The sequence below is a fragment of the Chiloscyllium plagiosum genome, chromosome 11 (genome assembly GCF_004010195.1).
Source record: "Chiloscyllium plagiosum isolate BGI_BamShark_2017 chromosome 11, ASM401019v2, whole genome shotgun sequence".
Lineage (NCBI taxonomy): Eukaryota > Metazoa > Chordata > Chondrichthyes > Orectolobiformes > Hemiscylliidae > Chiloscyllium > Chiloscyllium plagiosum.
The window spans coordinates 77,315,980-77,338,436 of record NC_057720.1 but is presented as its reverse complement, the minus strand read 5'-3'; the positions used below and the strand labels follow the sequence as shown (position 1 = coordinate 77,338,436).

Below are 22,457 nucleotides of genomic sequence, written 5' to 3'. Positions count from 1 at the left end.
GTGGGCTTGAAACACTAATAATACATTTATTTCCCTATTGTATGATCTTATCTATCTTGTGAAGCAGTAAAGTTGCCTGAAGTAAGTCTAATTTGTCAGAATAAACAAATCAACTTGCTTACATGATTCAGTACAATCTGTTTATCCTAAAAAGGAAAGTCCTCCACATGTGCAATTACTAGCCATTGTAAAGCAAAAATACCTTCATCAAATTAAAAATTTCAATCACTGCAAATAATTGGTAATAAATTATATGTTTCTATTCGTACATAGCCTTATCTGTAATAACTCCACAGCAGTAATAGCATCTCACCAAAATAACATTTCTCAATGTCAATTAATGGATCCACTCTTGACCTAAAGTTCAAGCTTATGCTGATCTCATGGTATTTAAATGGTTTTTCACATTGTATGGTAACAATATTTAATGTTGGTTTCATCAAAATGTCATCAATTCAATAGTCAGCCTGTCTTGCAATCAGTGTATTTCAAACTGTTGGATGTACTTTGCTTTGAGCTGTTCCTGACTGTAATACTGCAAAATGCAAGTTTTCTTCTTTTCAGTTTATACATATTTCATAACAGAGTACACATGATTTTCGGTCAGCATTAAAGAACAGCATAATTAGTATAAACAGACTGTCACATTGTAGCAGAATCAATCAATAGTAATAAATACAATCATATACAATACAGTATTACTCATCACTCAAACATTCACAGATTGGTATAAACAGTTACAAAGCAACTTTTGTTGCTGTACAATGCAGAGTAATTATATCTATGATTTAATTAAAGGAATAAGTATATGTACTTGGTATTCTCTTGCCATGCACAGGAATTGCCCTTTATTAATTATCACAATTCATAACATATTCTCCTTTTCACATATTTAAAACCATAATTCATACCACCCTCAGAATTCTGAGCTATTTTGCAAGTGAAATATGCTTTATTTAATCATGTTTCCAACTAGCTGCTTAGATGGTGTGTATGTGTGTATGTGGAATATGTGTTTGTGGGTCTGCCTGTTTAGTTGTGTTTGTGTATGCTAGTGTTTGAGTATTAGTTTGTGTGAATTAGTGTGTGCGAATATATGTGAGAGAAAGTGCATGTTAATATATATATATGTGTATATGAGGCACTGAAACATACATTTAAGAAACAAAACTATTCAATGATCTTTACACTAATATCTAGCAAATCAAGGAAAAGGAATCGACGTGTGTTCCATTGTGTATTTATGATTGTTGCAACAAAAAATACGTATTTCAACCTGTACTGCTACAAAAGTGAAAAATTACTATTTTCATGTCAATTGTTTTGGAAGCTCCTTGCCATTGTTACACTTACAATACAGGGGAACATAAGTAATAAAGAAACCTAGCAGTGGCTGGTAGGAGTTGTCATGTGTCTGCCTGTCTACACTTGCTGTGCAGAAAATCCTCTCACCTGTACAGCAGGCACAGACAGGCAGTCACATGACAACCCAGCCTGACTAACAGCCATTCAACGGGAAATCAGAAGAACCATTATCAGTACAAAAGACTTCTCGATTTTTATTAAAATGCCACTGTCAGCAATGCAGTACAGCTGCTTTGTAAGTTCATTTTTCTTCTTCATCAACTGTAATGGCTACATGTTTTAATTTATGTATATTTAGTTTTTTCACTAATTTTTGAAAAATAAAGAGTCTGTGGGTAATCCAAATGTTAACTGGATTGGCTTGATTGAGACAAAATACCGTCTAAGTCTTTAACAGAAGTTGACAGGTTTAAACAATCTGAATGAATGACATATTGACACTTTCCCAGCAGTTACGCAGGAACATGCAGTATTCACTGTTAAAAATTTCAGTCATAAAAATCTACTTCTAAATTTCCTGGCATTTATATATTTCATCAGCTGATTGAATTCAGTTTCATTTCAAACAATGACAATGTTGTTTTTCAATTTCACAAGTATCAATGTGCAAAGTCTGTCATGTAATTCCACACAATATATTGTGCATTTTAAAATGCTTTATCATCAATCAGCTTTCATTGTAAAAAGAATCACATTTTTGAGATGGAAATAATTTACACACAACAAATATACTGGAGCAACGTAGCAGTGTAACCACTCAGCTCCACTTCACATTTCTGAACTGTGAAACCCTGAAGAGGCATGAACTTCAAATTATAGTTAATGTTACTTCCTCACAAATAATGCACATTATCATAAAATGGTTACAGAACAGAATGAGGCTATTTGGCCTATCATGTTTCTGCTGGCTTTCTGAAGGGGCAAAGAAGCTAACACATGTTCAATATAAAAATAATTTCTCGAGTTAATTTTTTTTAGAAAAAATACTCAATACAGTTCAGCAGTACCTATCTTATTGCAATAGAACTGGTATCCTTGTTACTGTGACTATATGACGAAGATGTACACAGTGAAGAGTTGAGAGTTTGTTCTCCAAAATGTCTTACTCAGCAACATCATAGCCTCATTAAACTTTGAGTCGATGCTGCCTCCTGGTTATACCAGCAGGCTGGCACTAAAATGAGCCACATCTACCTATGGAGACTTGGTACTCAGTACAAGTGTAAAAGGGGGACAGTGGTACGTGCATGCCACTTTCCTAAAATCCAAATTGGAATTCATGGTATTGTAATAACCTAATCACAAGGAACAAGTGCTATAATTCCGTAATGAATCAATACTGCTATTGACAACTCTTTTACGTCTATACTCTGTATTACACAGTGCCACAAACGCTTCTTCCTTATTGGCAGTATCATTTTAATGTAGTTTCTTCAGCATTGACGTTTTGCCAATGCAATATGAAAATTATCCCAAATAGTTACCAATCAAAGTCCAAAAATTTGCCAGATAGGAGCATTTCACGGCACACACTGTTAGTTAGCTGGTCATCATTACCCCTCTACTGAAGAATTTTGTTCTGCAAATTGTTGAAAATGCGAACTGCCAACAGCATGGCAAAGGTGATGAGACAGTCGGAGTATTGGTAAGCAATGTGATCAACAGTCCTTTAACAATGAGAGTTCAGGGTTATCACAATTTTTAAAAATGGCAGTCTGAGAAATTGCATGAATTAGAAACAAATTAGGTACAGTTAAACAGTTGGCAGACTTGTGTTATATATGTGTGATGTGTTAAATTATTATGGCTCTCAGTAAATTTATTTTTGGACATCACATGCCTCTTAATAACACTTTAGATATGGAGAATTTCCAATAGACTTTCTCAAAAGTGAAGTACTGCAACACACCATCAATCATATGACCGTTATATTTGTTCAAAAGATAGGGGGAAGACGGCACTAACCAATTTTAAAAACAATTTAGAACCTGTAGCCTGGAAGGAATTAACTCAACTTTATCGTTCAAACTCTCACAGCAGTTAATTATCACATTCCTGGGCTGTGAAACTCACCCCAACAGAGTGAACAAAAACCTATTTATATCTCAAATTTGAACTGCAGTTAACTGTTTCAATGAGAGAATCTTTTTATCCAAATTTGCATCTACATTTTAATTGGCAGATGCCAGTAACTTCACCGTTGATAGTTACTTGAAAAAGTACTTTGATATCAGTTCCATTATCCTCATTGAAATACATCTGTAGGATATATTTTTCCTTTTTTTAAAGTTTTTGATTCTATGCCATATTTTTCACACCAAATTGTTTTGTATTCTCCCAGTCATGTGCTCACCATCCATTTTCATTTGGCCACTTCTCTGGGAGACACCTTCAGGCAATTTTCTACATTGTAGACATAACATAGCCATTGTTACTATTGTAATGGCATCAAACACTCCTTCAGCAGGGTTACTGGAAAACTAAATGCAGAGTTTAGAAACTTAGTCCATTGCCTTTGAAGCTAAGCTCAGAAGTGAAACCACTGCTGCATCAAGAACACTTTTCTATTTTCTAAACCCAACCATAACTTGCGGCCTTGAATGAGATTACAAATTTACCACCTATGTTGAATTCCTGAATTGTTTTTATGTTGAGGAGTTGTGCCCATTTGAAGCCAAGTTTTTTTAATATAAAAGTCCATCTTTAAAAGCATTTCACACAGGATCCTTAAAAATAACAGAAATGAAACATGTCAGCCCAAATATGCCAACTGCCAGACCAGATTTAAGGGTATTTTAAAATTTATTACACTGTTTTGCCTCGTGCTTAAAAAATTACTTTTTTACCCTGGCTACATGTTATTTCCCCAACTGTTGAAAGAGGTATTCTGCAGTGCCCCAAGTTGGTGAAGGAGGTTGAAACAGAGAGGCTCACACTGTGATTCTCTCTTCCTTCCACTGAGGTGGATATTGTACTTTTCTTAATTTACCCTTGTGGTTCAACCAAGATACTGAAAATGATTTGAGGGAATTGTTCCAGATGCTAAGCTTCACAAATAGAACTCTGGTGAATCAACAAACTACTGCTCAGTAATTTTAAGCAAAATGTAGCAACATCCTCTGGATACAATAATTGCAGTATTACATGATTGCAAGGAAGCATGCATGCCTTCTTACCTCTTCATCCCTGAACCAACAGAGACTCTCTGCAGTCAGTACGAACCAGTATTCCTTGGAACCTCCTTTTATAATGCTAATGTTGCTGATGGTGAGCCAGCCTTTTCTTACCACCTACAGGAATTACAAATAGGCAAACAGACATATCACCTTGGTTAAAATGTTATATTTACTAGCCTACCTTAATAAGTGGTTACTGTCTGTACACTGCAAAGGTAACACCCATACCTTAGTTCTTCTTTCAGTATTGGCAGCACATGCTATTGGGTATACACTGTCTGTACCTTCTGACTTTCAAAATGACACTCACCTAAAACTATCCTGAAAATAGTAACACTCTATAGATCCTTGCAGTAAGTCCAAGGCAAATGGTATGAATTAGATTGCTGCTCTCTCATTTCACAATACACTATGTTGCTAATGTAATAATGAGCCTGTGTGCTGTTGTGCCAACACAAGATATATGCAGTCCAGCATAAATAGAGAGAGCCCAAGAACACTTACTAAAAAGCAAGTGAACAGCATGTTTCAGAACTACAACGAATAAATACAGTATCAGTAACATTACAGTACGCTAGAATACTGAGCAGCCAAAAGTCAATAAAACACTATTTATAGACTTAACACTTTTCGCGCCATGTTAGCAATATTCAGCACTCCTGTGTAATAAATAGGTCACTTCCTTTGAGCTCTTTGAAATAAATATAATGACTACATTCGACTGTTAATTTGCTCTTCCTAATTCCAAAATTGAAGTAGAATAACTTTATTTCTTAAACTGGGTTTTTAAAATGATTTATATTCTTACCTCTATCCAAAGTTTTTATTTTAACAAATTCTCTTTGCCCTAAATGAGTAGCAAGTGTGTTCTTGACACTTGGCAATGACACTGATAGCAGAAAAATATAAACAACTGATGACACCACCAGATTTAAGGCAGTAACTAAAATCCTAGTCACATTTTCTATTTGTAGGCAGTAATAAAGTCATATCAGTAAGAACATGTACAACAGAACAAGGAAGGGAAAAGTTGATTCTGTAAACTGACAATCCATCAAGTATCCTTATTTGATAGAATCTTATATTGGATAATCCAGGCTATCACCCTATCACCTTTCTCAGTTCCCTCCAAGTGTGGGTCCCAGAGTAAGATCATGCTACTATTCCTAAAATGGCATTTGTGCTAACATCTTCAGAATGTATGTTTCTGAAAATTGCTTGAACAGGAAAATAATTTGTTGAATTTTATATTTGACAACAGCTCCAATTTCAGAAGGATTAGCTTTCTTGTAGCTTTACTTTCCCCAGCTCTGATTGAGATCATGGACCTGTTTAACGTTTTGCAGAAAAAGAGGGTAATTCCATTGCCTCTCTCACTCTATTAACCCCAAAAATAAGATTTCCATTGAAGTGAAAAATATCATTTTAGCTGTTTGACCTCATTTCCCTTGTTTTCCACAAAGTAGGTAGCAGCAGTGAAGACTGATGGATGTCCTGAACCCAATCAAGAAAACCACAACATTGGGCACATACTACACTGACCTTTGAAAATGCCCGAGTCGTTAAAATTTAATTTACAGTGGCACATAACGGTATCAACCAAGAACAACACACTTTACAGCATACATCTAACTCATGGAAAGCTTGTTGGTGAAGGACGACACTAGAGCTAATATTTACTCAGTTTTGTACTTATTTAGACTGAAACATTGCAAACTTCGAAACTACCCAGCTTCAAATTTCCAGCAAGTATCTCTTTATGTGTGCTCAACTGAAAGCCCAATTAATGCTCTCCCCCGCATATATTTAAATAACTACAGTCAAAATATTTATCTCTACTTTTTGCAACAAAGACAAAATTGCCAATCATTTGGATTAATAAGAATTTTCAGTTTGTGCAGCAAGGGATTTAGGTCAGTGGCCTTTAATCCAGTTATAATTTCTGAACTGGCATACATTAAGAGCAAAGAAAAAGAAATGGAACATCAGAAAGAGGATATATGCCATAGAGATCTTTGGCTTATGTCACTGGAGCACATCCATTGTCCTAGAATTGACTTATCATATATACTACCAAGTGACTTCTATGCAGCCAGACTGGACTTTCATAAAGCTTTTTTTAAAATGCATCATTAAAAAATTGAATACCTGAGAAGTGCATAGTTAAGTACTTCCAATTTGAAAGTATTTGAAAGGTTTTCCCCATCAGAAACAATAAAAGCATAACCACTAATGCATTGCCTGCACTGAAATTGGCGGAACCAGACTAACATTCTACCTTGGCACTGATTCATGTCCAGGAGGCTAAAAGGGCAATATTGCTTCACACATAACTAATCACATTAGAATGAGCATTCTGAGATTATGTCTGCACCTTTTATCTTGCAGACGTATGGGGTTTCAACCTGTAAAACTGCTAGCCCAATATGCTTTATAAATCATTCATGATATTAAATTTTAAAAAGGCTGAAAGGGTTGCTTGTCTAGATATGAAGTGACTAACTAAAGCTATTCATAAAACAGCAAATAATTTCCACAATACTGATTGCAACTGCTCCTGATAGGTCTTCCTGAACGTAAACTGCCTTTTGTGCCTGCACTAAATCAAGTTTATCAAAGACAGAATTTCTGGAATCCGAGGATGAAAAGTAACTTTTCTTTTATAACTTAACATTATAATTTAGCTTGTGAAATTCAAGACAACATATTCATTTGGTTTCGACAAATCCTACCTGAGAAGAAGGCATATATCTAAACAATTTCCTCATGTCTTTACAATTCTACCCTTCCTGTCTTAGAAATGTTGGTGTATAAAGCCTGGAGACAAACGTTGTCTGTGGAACTTCTGCTCAGCAACATTGAGTGGCAAGAAGGGAGTGGGAGGTAGGGCATTTTATTCAGATTTTACCAGACAGGAATTGTGACTTTGTGTTGGAGCAGGGGACGAAAATGAATTACTCTTTTAAATGATCACACAGAATCACAAAGAAAAATAATGGGATTCAATGGACTCAAACCAAAATAATAAAAGCTTTGAACAAAAGCATGCCTTACCATATACATATAAATAATGGCTTAGTGTAACAGAGACTTTCCAAATGCCTTTTATGACAGAGAATTTGAGTTCCCCAATGGCTGTCAGGATATGGGCACCACCTGTTGCATCCTGAACCACACAAATCGCAAAATCCCATCTGTTCCAAGTAAAGTGTGTAATGGCTGCCACAGATTGCACACAAAGACCCTTACAGGGGTGGGAGAGTTCACAGGATTATGGCAATCCAGCCTGGACAATTACATTTCACCCAATACCATTTGAGTTCTGATCATAGTTAATTTATTCTCATTCCATGGTTGAAGTTGCAATGTCAGCTTCAATAAATTTCAGCGAACTAGGAAAAAAGTCAAGGTTTCCTTTTCAAATTTTATCTGGTGACCCTTCTGGGAAACTGCTTATGGACCACATATGAGGATAGAAGCCGATTCAGCCTTGGGAAGCTTCATGGTAAAACAGCTTGCCAACATTGTGGGTGGAATATTTCCAAGTTTTTTTCTAAGTGTCAAGGCAAGTATGTCCGGTGGAACTGACACGCCAACCCCATCAGCATGATAAGTCATCCAACTCCCACCACCGTCAAGAACAAGGGCGAGATTTTCACTTTACCACAGGCCTTAACACTGGCAATCCAGTCTGGCAGAAAATTCTGGGCCCAAGAGTTTGCCTATTGACACCCACTTTTCAGGGGATCCAACAGCAAGAAGTTTATTTTCTCCTTCTTGTGAGGGGAGGTTATCAACAAGGTCACACGCAATTGCTATGTACCAAAAAGCAATGCAAGACAAGAAGCTGTTAGCCTGTAAAGTAAAGGCAAAGTCACAATAGTCCTGGAGGATCACGTGGCTGCTCTCTTACTGGAGAGAGAGAGACGACTGATGAGGGTTTCACCTAAGGCTCACCATGACTCAGGCTAGGGGAGAGGGTGAGAAAGCAGGACCTTCATAACGACTTCAGCCGGTATAGGAAACGCACCTGTGCTGCTGCCATCATTCTGTATTGCAAACCAGTCATTCAACTACCTGACCCCCTGTCAGCCTGCAGGTCAGTGCTGAAGACAGTGAATGTACACTGAGAAAGCAAAATGATGTTGACAGAGGCTGGCAGCATCTAGATAAATGCCAAGTGAGGACGCACAAGGAAAGAAAACTAAGAGCCACGAGAGGCATCCTGTGCAAATGCATATGTGCCCTGCATGCAAAGCAACATGGCAGAACTGTGCAAGTTACCCTGTGCTCGAAAGTGAAGTGCTGAAGAGCTGGAGTGGTCTTTGAATGGGTCCTTGAGCAGGCATGATGTGGTAACGTGCCAATGCCAACTGGTGTGGATGAGAGGTCAAGGATGGTAGTGATCACGGAACATTCAAGCACATTGTGCAGAAAACACAGTTGGAAAATGGCTGGGACAAGTAATCAGCAAGTTGGAATAACTTATAAAACTTTTCCCTGTATTTTTCATGTAAAAGTACATGTGACAATAAATTTCTATTCTATTACATTCTTGCAGTCTGGAGAATGAGCTATGGTCAGTTCTGCAGGTCAAGTACAACTGGTCTGGTGATCACAGGTAGGTCAGTCAGGGTGCTGTGGTCACATCAATCTGGAGTTTAAGTTGTTGGATATTTCGGTGTTGGATCACTATCAGTCCAGGGAATCTGCTCAATGATAGTCGGTGACTTATCAAGGGGCAATCCATGGAGTCTTTGGCAAAGAGGATAACTCAGAAGGGATTCATTGCATTGGGTTACAGAAAGATTGGTGACAGAAGGGTGGGACCTCACAGACAATAGGAGGGGATTGGGAGCAGGTTCTCATAGGTCATGGTCAGTATGGTCGTCACATGGAGAAGGTACAGGACTAATCAAAGATACGTGAACCTCCAAAATCATGGGGTCCGAGTGTAAAGTGGGCATATTAATTGTAAATTGAAGGGGATTCACTGAAGAGGGATGGCGGAGACCAAAACGTCAAAGGGGCCACAGGAGCAGCAACACTACGAAAGGAAACAAGAAAAATGGGGGACGAGGAGGAATCTTGCATTACAAGCAAAGACTGCATCACTCCCTAGAACATAATGTTGGAAACTTGCCATGTTGGATAGAAAGTCAACTGTGCAATACCTGTTCAAACTGGCTGAAACCACATGCAAAGTAGAAAGAAGTTACTGTTTTCTTCTGAGGTGGGAGGTGGAGTAAAACTCTTGGAATCAGAGCACCTGCTGAGTTAATCAGTAATTATGCAGTAAAACCAACAATCTGGATTCAATTTTCACTTCATCTGCAGGCCATGCATTGTCAAAGAGTACACATTCCACATTTTGGTCTCAGTTTGAGAATCACACTGAGTGCATTAATTCCCGGCTTTTCAAGTGAGCGAAGCAATGCTAATCAGCCAATGATTCTTAACAGCAGAGCCTGAAGTTCCATTTCCCAAACACATTTCATAGGTAGCACTGGAAGACAATGCTTCATAGCTATCAGACTCTCAAACTGAAATGCATGTATGAACAAACATCAGCTGTTTTTCCTTTGCTTCAGAGTGGGGTAAATGATTGCCTCTGGCAGAATCCTACTCCCAATGTATCATTGAAACGTTGATATTGCAAAGTACGTCCATTATTGGGAAAATGTAAGAGTCTATTATACAGGATGTAAAGCAGAACATTTAGAAACGTATTATATGATGAAGCAGATTCGATATGGCTTCATGGAGGAGAAATCATGCCTGACAAATTTAGTAGAATTCCTTTGAGAAGATAACACATAGGATAAAGGGGAAGCAGCAGATGCAATATACTTGGACTTTCAGAAGGCATTTGATAAGGTACTACATGAGTGCACTCAAAACAATAAGTGTACAGAGGAACCTCAATTATCCGAAGAAAATTTCAAGGTTCCGCAAAAACGTTACATCAAAGAGGTAAGTGTATTCCATTTACCTGTCTGAAGAAGCTGCGAAAACACTGGCAAAAACAAAGAAACACAAGCAGCTCAAGCATCAGCAACTGGATATTTTAAAAGTACGTGTTTTACTGTACTCTCGGCACTTTACCAGGCCGTTCATTTAAAAAAAAGGCCAAGACTGTAAATGCATGCATGAGGCGAGGCTTCCGTTTTTCTATCGTGAGACTCAGTTCCCTGAAACTGATTCTGTAAATAATCTTGTGATCGTAGAAGCTGTTCGGAGCTTTGTTTAACGCTGGGATTTCATGGTAAGGGTTTAGTGCTTCTCATTTTAATCTGTAATTTGCAGACTACAAATATTGGTTTGTTTAAATGGCAGACTTATTAAAACTATAGATTTAAACAAATTCTCTAGTAGAGCACAGCGTTAGATCAGTATAACTTCCCCTGTTAAAGCAAAAATCGATTATCCGAATAATCAATTATCCAAATGAAATAGTGCCCGCCTATCTCATTCAGATAATCGAGGTTCCTCTGTATACGGTATTAGTAGATTAGCATGGAAAGAAGATTGGCCAACTAATAGAGAATTAAAAACACAAGAATTGGGATAAGGTGGGCATTTTCAGAATGGCAACACTTAACTGGTAGTGTGCCGCAGGGATCAGTGTTGGGACCACAATTGTTTACAATGTATATTAATATTTAGATGATGAAAGTAAATGTTCTGTCGCCAAGTTTGCAGATGATACAAAAATAGGTGGGAAGGCAAGTGGTGAAGATGCAGAGTCTGCAGAAGGTACAGACAGGTAACTGGGTGGACAAAAATTGAGTAGATAGAACATAATGCTGGATGATGTGAATTTATGCACACAGAGTGAATATTATTTAACTGCAAAAAGCTTTGGAATCAAGGGATTTGGGAATCATCATCCATGAATCACAAAAAGCTGACATGCAAGTTCAGTGGATAATATGAAAGACAAATGGAATGGAGTATGAAAGTTGAGAGGTTTTGCTAAAGCTCTCCTGAAGAAGGGCTTATGCCCGAAACGTCGATTCTCCTGTTCCCTGGATGCTGCCTGACCTGCTGTGCTATTCCAGCAACACATTTTCAGCTTTGCTAAAGCTATACAAGGCTCTAGTCAGCCCACAGCTGGAATACTGTGTACAGTTTTGATTCCCTTATCGAAGGAGAGATGTACTGGCATTGGAGGCCATCCAGAGAAGTTTCAATAGGCTGATACCAGGTATGGAGGGATTGTCTTATGAGGAGAGAATGAGTAGGTTGGGCCTGTTCTCGTTGGAATTTAGAAGAATGAGAGGTGATCTTATTGAAACATAAAATAATTTTTCAGCTCCTTGACAGGGTAGATGCAGAGAGGTTGTTTCCCCCTATGAGAGAGGCTTAGATCAGAAGGCCTCACCACAGAATAATGGGTTGCACATTGAAGTCAGAACTGAGGAGGAATTTCTTCTGTCAGAGGGTAGAGAATCTGTGGATTCTTTATTGCAGTTGACCACTGAGGCTGGGTCAGTAAGTATTTTCAAAGATGAGATAGATTTTAATCAGCAAGGGAAGCAAAGATTCTGGGGAAATGGCAGGAAAGTGGAGGTGAAGATTATCAGATCAGCTGTGATCTCAATGAATAGCCGAGCAGTTTCGATGGGCTGAATGGTCTACTTCTGTTCCTACATCTTATGGTCTTGCCGAAAGCTCCTTCAGTAGGGATCACAGTGATAGATGTGAGGGCCGAGGATTTCCTTGAATAAACTTGTGTTATTTTTCTGATATCCATCACAGCTTACCTTCTCATATACCTCATATGTAGATTGCTGTGGCTGGAATCCTGAACGTTACAATTCAAGGATCCCTGATGTCTCAGCTTATCAGCAGGAAGGAGACCATTGCTTACAAGAGATTATCAATGCTTGGCCATTGCAATTTCTTTCAGCTTTGGAATGCCTGACAAGGATGCTCATTTCGCACATGGATATAACTTAAACAAGTCCAACAGCAAAGATTAAACAACAGTACACATTTTACCAGTGGAAGTAAGCATATACTTACAAAAGTGAAAGGTTAGTTACAATTTGTGCCCTGAATAAATTTTTCTTATCCTCAGGCTCCTACTACATCGGAGTGCAGTTCAGACCTCCAGAACTGCTCTGCACTTAGTCTAGTGGCCTAGAAACTCAGGCAATTGTCTTCAGGCGCCATGGACTTACAGAGCACAAGCCTATAGGGAGTGTCCTTCCCAGATACAGGCTCACCCTTAACAGCTAGAACTTCAGCAAACTTTCAGACCATAATGAGGTGGAGTGAATGATCCAGGCATTTCAGGAGTATTATGAGAAGAAACCTATGAAGGCACCTGCTCTTTAATGAAACCACCCTATCTCCCAGAAAGGAAGGGGCATCTGGAGTGATGCATAGATCCTGGATTCCTTTCTTGCCTTACCACTGATGCTCAGTACTCATGGGGAGGGCAGAGAACGATCAGTGCAGATTCACACACTTATCTGCCAGCTAGAGTGCACAGGACCTTGTCCTCTACTGTGGTTGTCAATCTGTCCATTAAGACCATCATGGCAGAGCCTGCACTAGGTCTGGTAATGTTTACGGGCTGCTACAATTTTGATCAAGCTTACTGAATGCCTCCGAGGAGAAAGTGAGGTCTGCAGATGCTGGAGATCAAAGTTGAAACTTTATTGCTGGAACAGCACAGCAGGTCAGGCAGCATCCAGGGAACAGGAGATTCGACGTTTCGGGCACAGGCCCTTCTTCAGGAATGATTCCTGAAGAAGGGCCTGTGCCCGAAACGTCGAATCTCCTGTTCCCTGGATGCTGCCTGACCTGCTGTGCTGTTCCAGCAATAAAGTTTCAACTACTGAATGCCTCCGACAAACTCGTCTGTACATTTGACAAAATCATTAATGGCCATGAACTTTGGACCATCTACTGCTTGGGGTTGAGCAGTTGCCTGGTTTCCAACAGTCCTCTGAGTGCCACAGATATGCAGCGTTTCTTCCACAGATATATAAGCAGTGATATACTCATCGGATTGTGCTCCTGAGAACTGAGGTGGGAATCTCTGAGCTTGTGGAGCTCAGTGGCTTCCTACTCAGTGGAGGAGCTGGAGCCACTAATGCCTATCTAAGACAAGAGGAATTCTGCTGCCCACAAATACCATATTACACTTCAGGAGGTCATCCACAGGGAGGAGGAACAAGGCTTAGAAGGTCCACATGCTTGTGACAGTTTTGTACATTAGCTCACACGGATCATCATTGAAATTTTGCTGTATTTTATAATCAACTGCAAATTAGTATTTATCATTACTTTCTGAATCAGTGAATTGGGTTTTCTGACTACATATTGGGCAGTCTGCCCTTCACGCCTAAGTAAAATACAGCATGATCAATCTGAGATCACCTCGTCAGTCTACTCCAGCACAGAAGGCACAGGGTGCCAAAATCAGACGCTGCCTGCTCTCTTGTAAAAAAGAATTGACAAGATACTAAGCTAGCTAAGGAAAAAGGACTGTAGTATTTTGTTGTCCGTTCCACATAATATAATCACCCATAAGTGACCTCAGATTGTGGAACATGCCTGCATTGATCTTGGTCTTTGGGACCTTTTCCCGATGAATGCAGAATGCCATTTTGTAACATTATAGCTCCCCCGTGCCTTTGTGTGGCCTATGAGATCTTGGACTGTCTTTGTGAATTGTGGTGCCAGTATAAGGTCATATGCAATTACTTCTTCTTCACAGAGATAATTATATTTAATCTGTAATGACCAGGTTACAATGACAATGGTATGTTGCATGTGTTCAAGTTTTGTATCCCATACAGTTGACTGTCACATGCACTATACACTATACATGATAAGAGATGACTTCAACCTGTAATGAGACAGCCTGATTAATGAAATTGTGCCATGAAGAGTCTTACATTGCTCCCAGTGGAGCTCTTGAGCTCAGACAGACACAGACCTTACTCCACCCATTCCAGGTGTGGATGCAGCCATCTTCCATTCTCAATGCACACTTGTGACTTACATATGTATGCAAGACTATGCAGCTCTCAATACAGTAGGTCACAGGCTCTGCTTGATAATCAAGTGCCCAGCCCTGAACCCCATGTTCCCGTCTTCTTTCCACTCTCTGCTGAACCCAATAATACTGAGCTTCTACACATTCTTGTACTTCTCTGAATTACAACTTCATCTCTCAATATTACCGCAAGCCCTACCTTACAGCTTAGCCATGCCAACAGGTAAGGGTGAGGTTGAGAAGGCAGGATCTTCATAAAGCTTTAAAAGTACTAGTTAATACATGACCAAAATTTATAATGTGGGTGTGTGCAGTATCAACATTTACATTACCACAAGAAATGAAAAACAGAGTCCTGAAGAAACTCAGCAGCAACCTCAACATTTGTGGAGGCGCAGAGTTAATATTTTGAATCCTATGACACTTCTTCAGAACATGGAACTCAATGCTAATTCTGTTTCTCTCTCCAGAGATGCTGCCGAGTCTAAAGTTTTCCAGCATTTTCCATTTTTATTTCAGATTTCCAGCATCCACACTATTTTGCTCTGATTGCATTAATAGAAGGATATGCATTTAATACTTTTACAAACACAAAACAAACTTCACTACGTCTTGTGTACAAAACATAACTTGAGCTCCATCTGGCACAATAATGCTGGAGATCAGAGTCGGCAGTGTGGTGCTGGAAAAGCAGAGCAGGTCAGGTGGCATCCGAGAAGCAGAGGAATCAACGTTTCGAAGGGCATATGCCTGAAACGCCAATTGTCCTACTCCTCCGATGCTGTTTGAACTGCTGTGCTTTTTTGGCACCACACACTTGACAATACTGTTGAGCCAAATATGTGCAAAGTGCCCATTTCAATGACACTTAGGTAATAACTTGATCATTTAAAGTCTATTCCACTAGTTTAATACACACAAAGCCAAAGGAAGTAATAATGGAACACGTTAACTTCACACATGATCTATGGCTAGAAAATTAATTGGCTCAGGTTCTGAGATAGCAATAATAATGAAACTACCTGCTTACCGTCACTACTCTCCCCAATCTGACAGTAACTTCTGGAAGTTATAGATTACAGTTGGAAATCCTTAAGCTGTTGTCAGCAATTCTACGTTTCCCATAAGATGGACTATTGAAGTCCCCACAGACTACAATCAAGTAAAGACCAATGAGCTAACAAAAACTTTTGCACTATTGGTCTCACTGCAAAAATCCTTAAAAGTTACTACTTGTTGAATGAGGTGCACCTGAACTTTTCTCTGCATGTAATTACTAACGATGTTCACTGACACATATAATATGATGTCATATTTGTGGAATGTCAAATTTCTCTATTGTGATAAAAAGTTATTTTATTTTTTCAATTCTTTAAAATGGTTGTTAATGTTACTTTAGTTGCTAACTTAATCCCATGTGTACACACAATCATTCATTTTCCTTTCCATTAAATTTTAACTGAAATGAAAAACATTCAGTGCATTCCATGCCTGGTTTGCTGTCTGTGAGAATACTTCAATATGATTGATTGTTGATTGATCTCTGTTGCTAGATACCTACAGACCCTTTGACTTGGTGGCAAATTCAACATGACATTGAGAAAAGAGAAATCCACTGCAGATAAATTGCTAGATCACTGTTGATAGTTTCCTTTGAGGTCACCGGCAAACACCATCAATTTGCAGCTGACTGCAAAATTCCAGCCATATTAATATAACTTTTAAATTTGATTTTTAAAGTGAGTTTAGTCAAATACAAAATTAACAGCTACACAAATCCATATTCTGATTCACAAAGATGTAAACGTGAAAACAAAACTGTTCACAATCAGGTTTATTCAGCAATGCTTTAAACAAAATGTGGCTTGTTTTACACATGCTTTGAAACCTTTATTGGAATTATTTATTAGCTGAATTTAAAAATTCTAACTTTCCTAAAATTCTATTTGTCTTAAATAAATTGAATTTAGTTCAGTTTTTGTATCCAGCAAAGTTATTTGATAAGGCTACCAAAATGCCCTGCAACTGATTTCATTTTACAAATATCACACTACAATCATGAAATTGTATGTCTGAAGTCATAAAATACATCTGTAGTTACAGAAAAAAAAGTCAGATTTATTTGTCTAGCCATATTCTATACAGAATATATGGGTACCAACAATGCCATGGAGTTTATTGCAGAACAGACTTAAAACACTTAGGCTTGAAACACTTAACACAAGGCAGATATTCTCTTGAAGTTGTGAGACAAGACAGGTCGGATGATGAAATACTTTGAGTGTCATTTTAAAAAAATGACTCTGGTCACCAGTTATAGTGATAGATTCAAATACAGAGTACACCAAAAGTGCTGCAAAGTGCTTATTTGTTTTTTGTAAAAGATTGAAATTGTTAGTACTCTAATATATTAACATATATCTCACCAAACATGCACAAAATAGAGGAAGCAGGTTTCATTATCCATGTCTTATCTTGTTCATTTTGCAGCTTTTTAAAAAGAAGTCATTAATTCAAAGGAAGGAAGCAATCAATAGATTGAGGCATATTGTTATGGCATAAAAGCCTTGTAGAATTAGGCAAAATATCAGATATGTTCAATGGTAATGTGAAAGTCAAAGTTGTAGTTGTGACATGAGAATTATTTCAAATAATAAATAGAATATTTATATGTATAGAACTTAACCATATTAACAGTTACACTGCTAAAGATTTAAGGTTTGTACATGTTCATATATATGAACTATAGAAAATGAATGAAAACCTCATGAGAAAAACTTGGATAATGAAGTTGCCAATTTGCAATGTGATACTATAAACACAGAGACAAGAATCCATGCACTGTTTTACATATTTGCACTGGTATCTATTTCAGCTCAATAGCATACTAGTTCATACATGTGCATCAATATAGTTAGTACTTCTAAGCAATAAATTGATAAACTATAAACTTTTCTACTGTGCATTAAAGGTGAAAAATATGTACAATGTTAATAACAAACTGAAAATCAATGTATTATTTGGTTAGAGGCAAGCTGACAAAAAGTTCCAATGCTCAGCAGTAAACCAGTAGTGCATCTTACAAAATCTTAGCTCGTACAATTTGTCTCAAGAGTGGAAGATGAGAGTCCTGAAATAGCAAAACAAAAAGAATGCAACAAAGAAACACATTGGTAACAATATGGGATTTGATGTATGTACATGTATTTAAGCATTAATTTTAAAAATCTTGAAGTGTCTATTGTACAGTTTCACAATAACTGGCTGCCATGATACAGACCGACAACAATGCTTTGGTAAATTCAATACACTTTGCTAAAACAAAATGAAACAGATTTTGGAGTTTTCAAACCACTTTAAATTGCTTAACTTTACACCATAAAAGTTTTGTAATTAACACCACTCAATTTTATTTACAATAGATACTACCAAGAATGACATGATCCACAAAGTACAAGCAACCATTTGATATTATATTAACATTTTAGTGAAACAGTTACTCTAATCATGCCAAGAATGGCTTTTTCCTTTGCACTTCATAAAAGTATGCACATGTCTGAACTAGTAAACTACACTATCTAAGAGAACACAATGATTACTTACCAAAAATTCTCCTTCCAAGCATTATCAACAGAAAAATTGTAAACAAAGTGCAATTAGTTGTGAGGGAGGTTTATAGGGAAGGAAAAATGGTTTAAAAAGATGAGCAAAGACAAAGTCAATGGGGTATAGATAGTTGTGGTGATTAAGAGAGAGGAAAGAAGCTAACTCTTTCTGCAACACGTTACAATCAAACTGCACTCCAAAAGGAAAATTTCAAAAACAATTCTTTGACAAAATTCCATCTTTTGCTACAGTAAATGCTCATAACGTCAGGAAAAACTGCATGCAGCAAAAGCTATTATAAAGAATGTAAATTAAATTAAAATTGCAGTAGTGCAATGCAAGCAGCTATTCAGACCTTTAGGGAAATTTCCAAGTAAAGGCATTCATACCTGATTCCCAACAGCCTGCTTCTTGCAAAACTGGCTAGTCCTTTGTTGGGCACTAAAGAAAAAACATGCAAGTTCCAGAGGATGAATATCTAGCAAGATACATAAATCCTTTAGAAAAGAAGTATTAATTAATTCATGATTCTGTTTGAATTTTTCAGTACGCCATACATATAAAGTAGAAAGCCAACAGAGAAAAGGTGAACAACTGTAAAAATGATCAAGGTTGAATCACAAGTAAAGAACAAATTGTCATGGCTTGCTAATAAAATAAATTGTGCTGAGGCATACATCTTTATATGTATCAGTTGCAACCCTTTGGGAGGAATAATACTAGCATGAAGTGCAGAAAATTCAGGTTTGATTATAATTCAAAAGGAAAAATGATTGGTTCTTGACTGAACAGATAGCGGAAGAGAATAGAGAAGGCAATAGTCTAGTGGTATAATAGCTGGACTGTGAACTTAGAGACCAAGCTAATGATCTGAGGACCAGAGTTCAAATCATGCCACGGCAGGTGGTGGAACTTGAATTCAATAAAGATTTGGTTAAGAGTCTAATGATGACCATGAATTGATGGTCAGAAAAACAAATGTGGTTCACTAATGTCCTTTACGGAAGGAAACTGCCATTCTTACCTGGTCCCGCCTACATGTGACTCCAGACCCACAGCAATGTGGTTGACTCTTAACTGCCCTCTGGAATAGGCAATTAAATGTTGGCCAAACTGGCAACATGCTCATCTCATGAATAAATTTGAAAAACCAGACTTTGACTGGTGTAAAGCATAACAAAAGAGAACTGGTCTGAAACACAGACTCAAAATATAAACCAAAGAATTGAACAAAGCTAGAAAAGCTGATTGGCTCTTTATATAGAGCCTTTTCATTCATTCTTGGAAAAACACAGCATAACAAAACTACCTTTTACTATCACAAACACAAAGAATGCTGCAGAAACTCAGCAGGTCTGGCAGCATCTGTAGAGAGAGAAACAGAGTTAACATTTCAAGGACGTCATAACGTATGTTTATAACGTTAACATATGACTTCTTCAGGGGTTGGAAAGGTATTAGGAAAAAGCTCCGTTTGCTGACATCAAGAAGCAACAACAGTATATTCTAGGGAGATGATTGCACATGTATCAGTGAATGAGTTTTATTGAAACGTATCTACATGCACATCTTTGTCGCTTGCAGTGATGGGAAGAGAGAGACGGAGAGAGTGAGCAATCAGCCAGGGTGGGGGTAGAAAGAGATCAGGTGGGGGAGGGTAAGAGAGAGATCAGACAGAGCATGTTCTGATCTCTACCCTGTGCAAATCCAATCATCACTGTCCATTCTCTCTGTCTCTTTCTCTCCCTTTCGACCCCGATCATTCTCTTGACTCCAGTCCATTTGATTCCCATTTCAAGCCCGCACCTTTTCTGTGCACATGCACAGTGTGGGCTCTTACTCATGACACAGTGACGTACGGTGTTGAGAGTGTGGCGCTGGAAAAGCACAACAGATCAGGCAGCATCTGAGCAGCAGGAGAATCGACATTTTGGGCACAAGCCCTTCATCAGGATTTAGGCTTGTGGGCCAGGGGGTGCTGAGAGATAAATGGGAGGAGGGTGAGGTGGGGGTAAAGTAGCTGAGAATGCAATAGGCAGATGAAGGTGGGGAGAAGGTGATAGGTTGGAGAGGAGGGTGGAGCGGATAAATGGGAAAGGCGATGCACAGGTCAAGAGGGCAGTGCAGAGTTGGAGGCTTAGGATTGGGATAATGTGGGGAGGGGAAATGAGGAAACTGGTGAAATCCACATTAATATCGTGTAGTTGCAGGGTCCTAAGGTAGAAGACGAAGCATTCTTCCTCCAGGCGCGGGTGATTAGGGTTTGGCGATGGAGGAGGCCTACGACCTGCATGTCCTTGGTGGAGTGAGAGGGGGAGTTGAAATATTCAGCAACGGGCGGTGGGGTTGGTTGATGAAGGTGTCCCAGAGTTGTTCTCTGAAACGATTCGCAAGTTGGTGTCCTGTCTGCCCAATATAGAGGAGACCACGTTGGGTGCAACAGATACAATATGGAGAAGTACAGGTGAATTTCTGTTGGATGTGGAAGGATCCTTTGGGGTCTTGGACAAAGCTGAGGGGGGAGTTGCGGGGTGTGGGCTGGTGGGGGGACATGGATATGACAAAGACGTCTCTCTAGAAAGATGATAGGGATGGGGAGGAAAATATATCTGGAGTGATGGGGTCTGTTTGTAGGTGCCGGAAGTGGCAGAGGATGATGCAATGTATACGGAGGTTGGTGGGTGGAAGGTGAGGACCTGGGGGGGTGGGGGGGTTGTTCTGTCCTTGTTGCTTCTGCCCGTAACATCGATTCTCCTGTTCCTCGGATGCTGCTCAACCTGCATGGTTTTTCTAGGATCACACTCTCGACTCTGATCTGCAGTCCTCACTTTCTCCATAGTGACATACCGTGCCTGGATCTATGCATTTGTGTGTTGCTGTATGAGCACATTAGGTGCAGTCACCCCAAAGTGGCAGTGTCACCAAACAATGCTGTTGGTTTTATTTTATACTTTTGACTGAGGCACAGGAAGAGCAAAGGTGCAGATTGTATAGAGGCCCTATGCAAAAAACAAAGGGGTGGCTCATTGTGGAGAAAGACAAAATGAGATGCAAAAGGATGTAAACTGAGGTGAGAAAGGGAGTTCTGAAGAAGAATCATATAAACTTAAAACATTAACTCTGTTTCTCAGTCTGCAGATACTGTCAGACTTGTTTAATTTATCCAGCATTCTATGTTTGTTTCCATTTGTTTCAGATTTTCAGCATCCACGATATTGCACTTTCATAACTTTAATTAGAACTAGGACTTTAATTGTTCTTGTACAGAATTTCTACATTTTGAGCACTTGAATTAATCAATTCAAAGTAATCTAAGCCATGTACATTCTGAGTTTTAATTAAATATCCTATCGCAGTGAACTTGAAGAGCTAGCTTCATTATTTTATCATAATTGGTCTTATGTTCTAAAGAGATCTGAAAGTCTAATTTAAAGCTTTCCTAACTTACAATGCAGTGGATATTACTGAAAAGTAAAATACAATTTAGCTTATCCATTAAATTCATCAGTCAAATGTATGAACTACACTCACATCATCAGGAAGGGCAGCACTGTGGTTCAGTGCACAAGGGATGCCGGTTTGATTCCACACTCGAGCAACTGTCTGTGTAGAGTTTACACATTATATCCATGTCTGTGTGGGTTTCCTCCTATAGTGCCAAGATGTGCAGGTTAGGTGGATTAGCCATAGGAAATGCAGGATTAAAGGGATAGGTTGGTGTTGGTGGTGGTGGGGCAAATGTGGGCGCGCTCTGGCTGGATATTCTTCGAATATTGGTGTGGACTCGATGGGCTGAATGGCCCATTTATGATTCATCTCCTGACATATTTTCTCCACAAACCTATCAGCAAAACCTAATCGCTCCTAAAAGCAACCACCCTCCTGAGAAAAATCTTCTTTCTGGCTATTCTTAGCTTTCTTTTAATTTAAAACCACAATTTTAGTCTTCTGGCGCTCCATGAAAAACAGCTCTACATTATCCTCATCTCTGTCACTCAGTAGCTTCTATATTTATCCAAGACCTTCTCTCAGTTGTTTCCTCTGAAGGCAAAAGAACCAAAGTTTTTCAATTTTTTTTCTTATAACTCAACTTTGTAGCTAATCTCTGCACTGCTTTACAAGCTTAAATTGTTGCTGAATACCACAAGGATGAAATAAAATGGAAAGCTGACCAGAGATAAGATTTTTTTAAACTTTCAATTGGTCAAAAAATTAAATTGATGGTGTATGTTAAGGATTTGGGTAACATTATAAACGAATAAGGAAAGTGTGATTTGTGATTAATACATACATTT

At 38.5% G+C, this 22,457-nt stretch overlaps 1 protein-coding gene across 11 annotated transcripts in view; it reads right to left on the bottom strand.

The window, feature by feature from the left end:
• Positions 1-22,457, bottom strand: part of LOC122554598 (dynamin-2-like) — a 208,115-nt gene that overhangs the window by 82,203 nt on the left and 103,455 nt on the right. For 7 of the 11 annotated variants that reach the window (XM_043699882.1, XM_043699886.1, XM_043699885.1 and 4 more), the window contains 3 exons: positions 18,552-18,603; positions 17,657-17,686; positions 4,542-4,655 (listed from right to left, as the gene is read on the bottom strand). In XM_043699882.1, the coding sequence (XP_043555817.1) occupies positions 4,542-4,655; positions 17,657-17,686; positions 18,552-18,603 (196 nt within the window). Of the gene's footprint in view, positions 1-3,727; positions 3,769-4,541; positions 4,656-17,656; positions 17,687-18,551; positions 18,604-22,457 lie in introns of those variants that run through there. The other 4 variants (XM_043699883.1, XM_043699888.1, XM_043699893.1 and 1 more) reach the window with 3 other exon arrangements.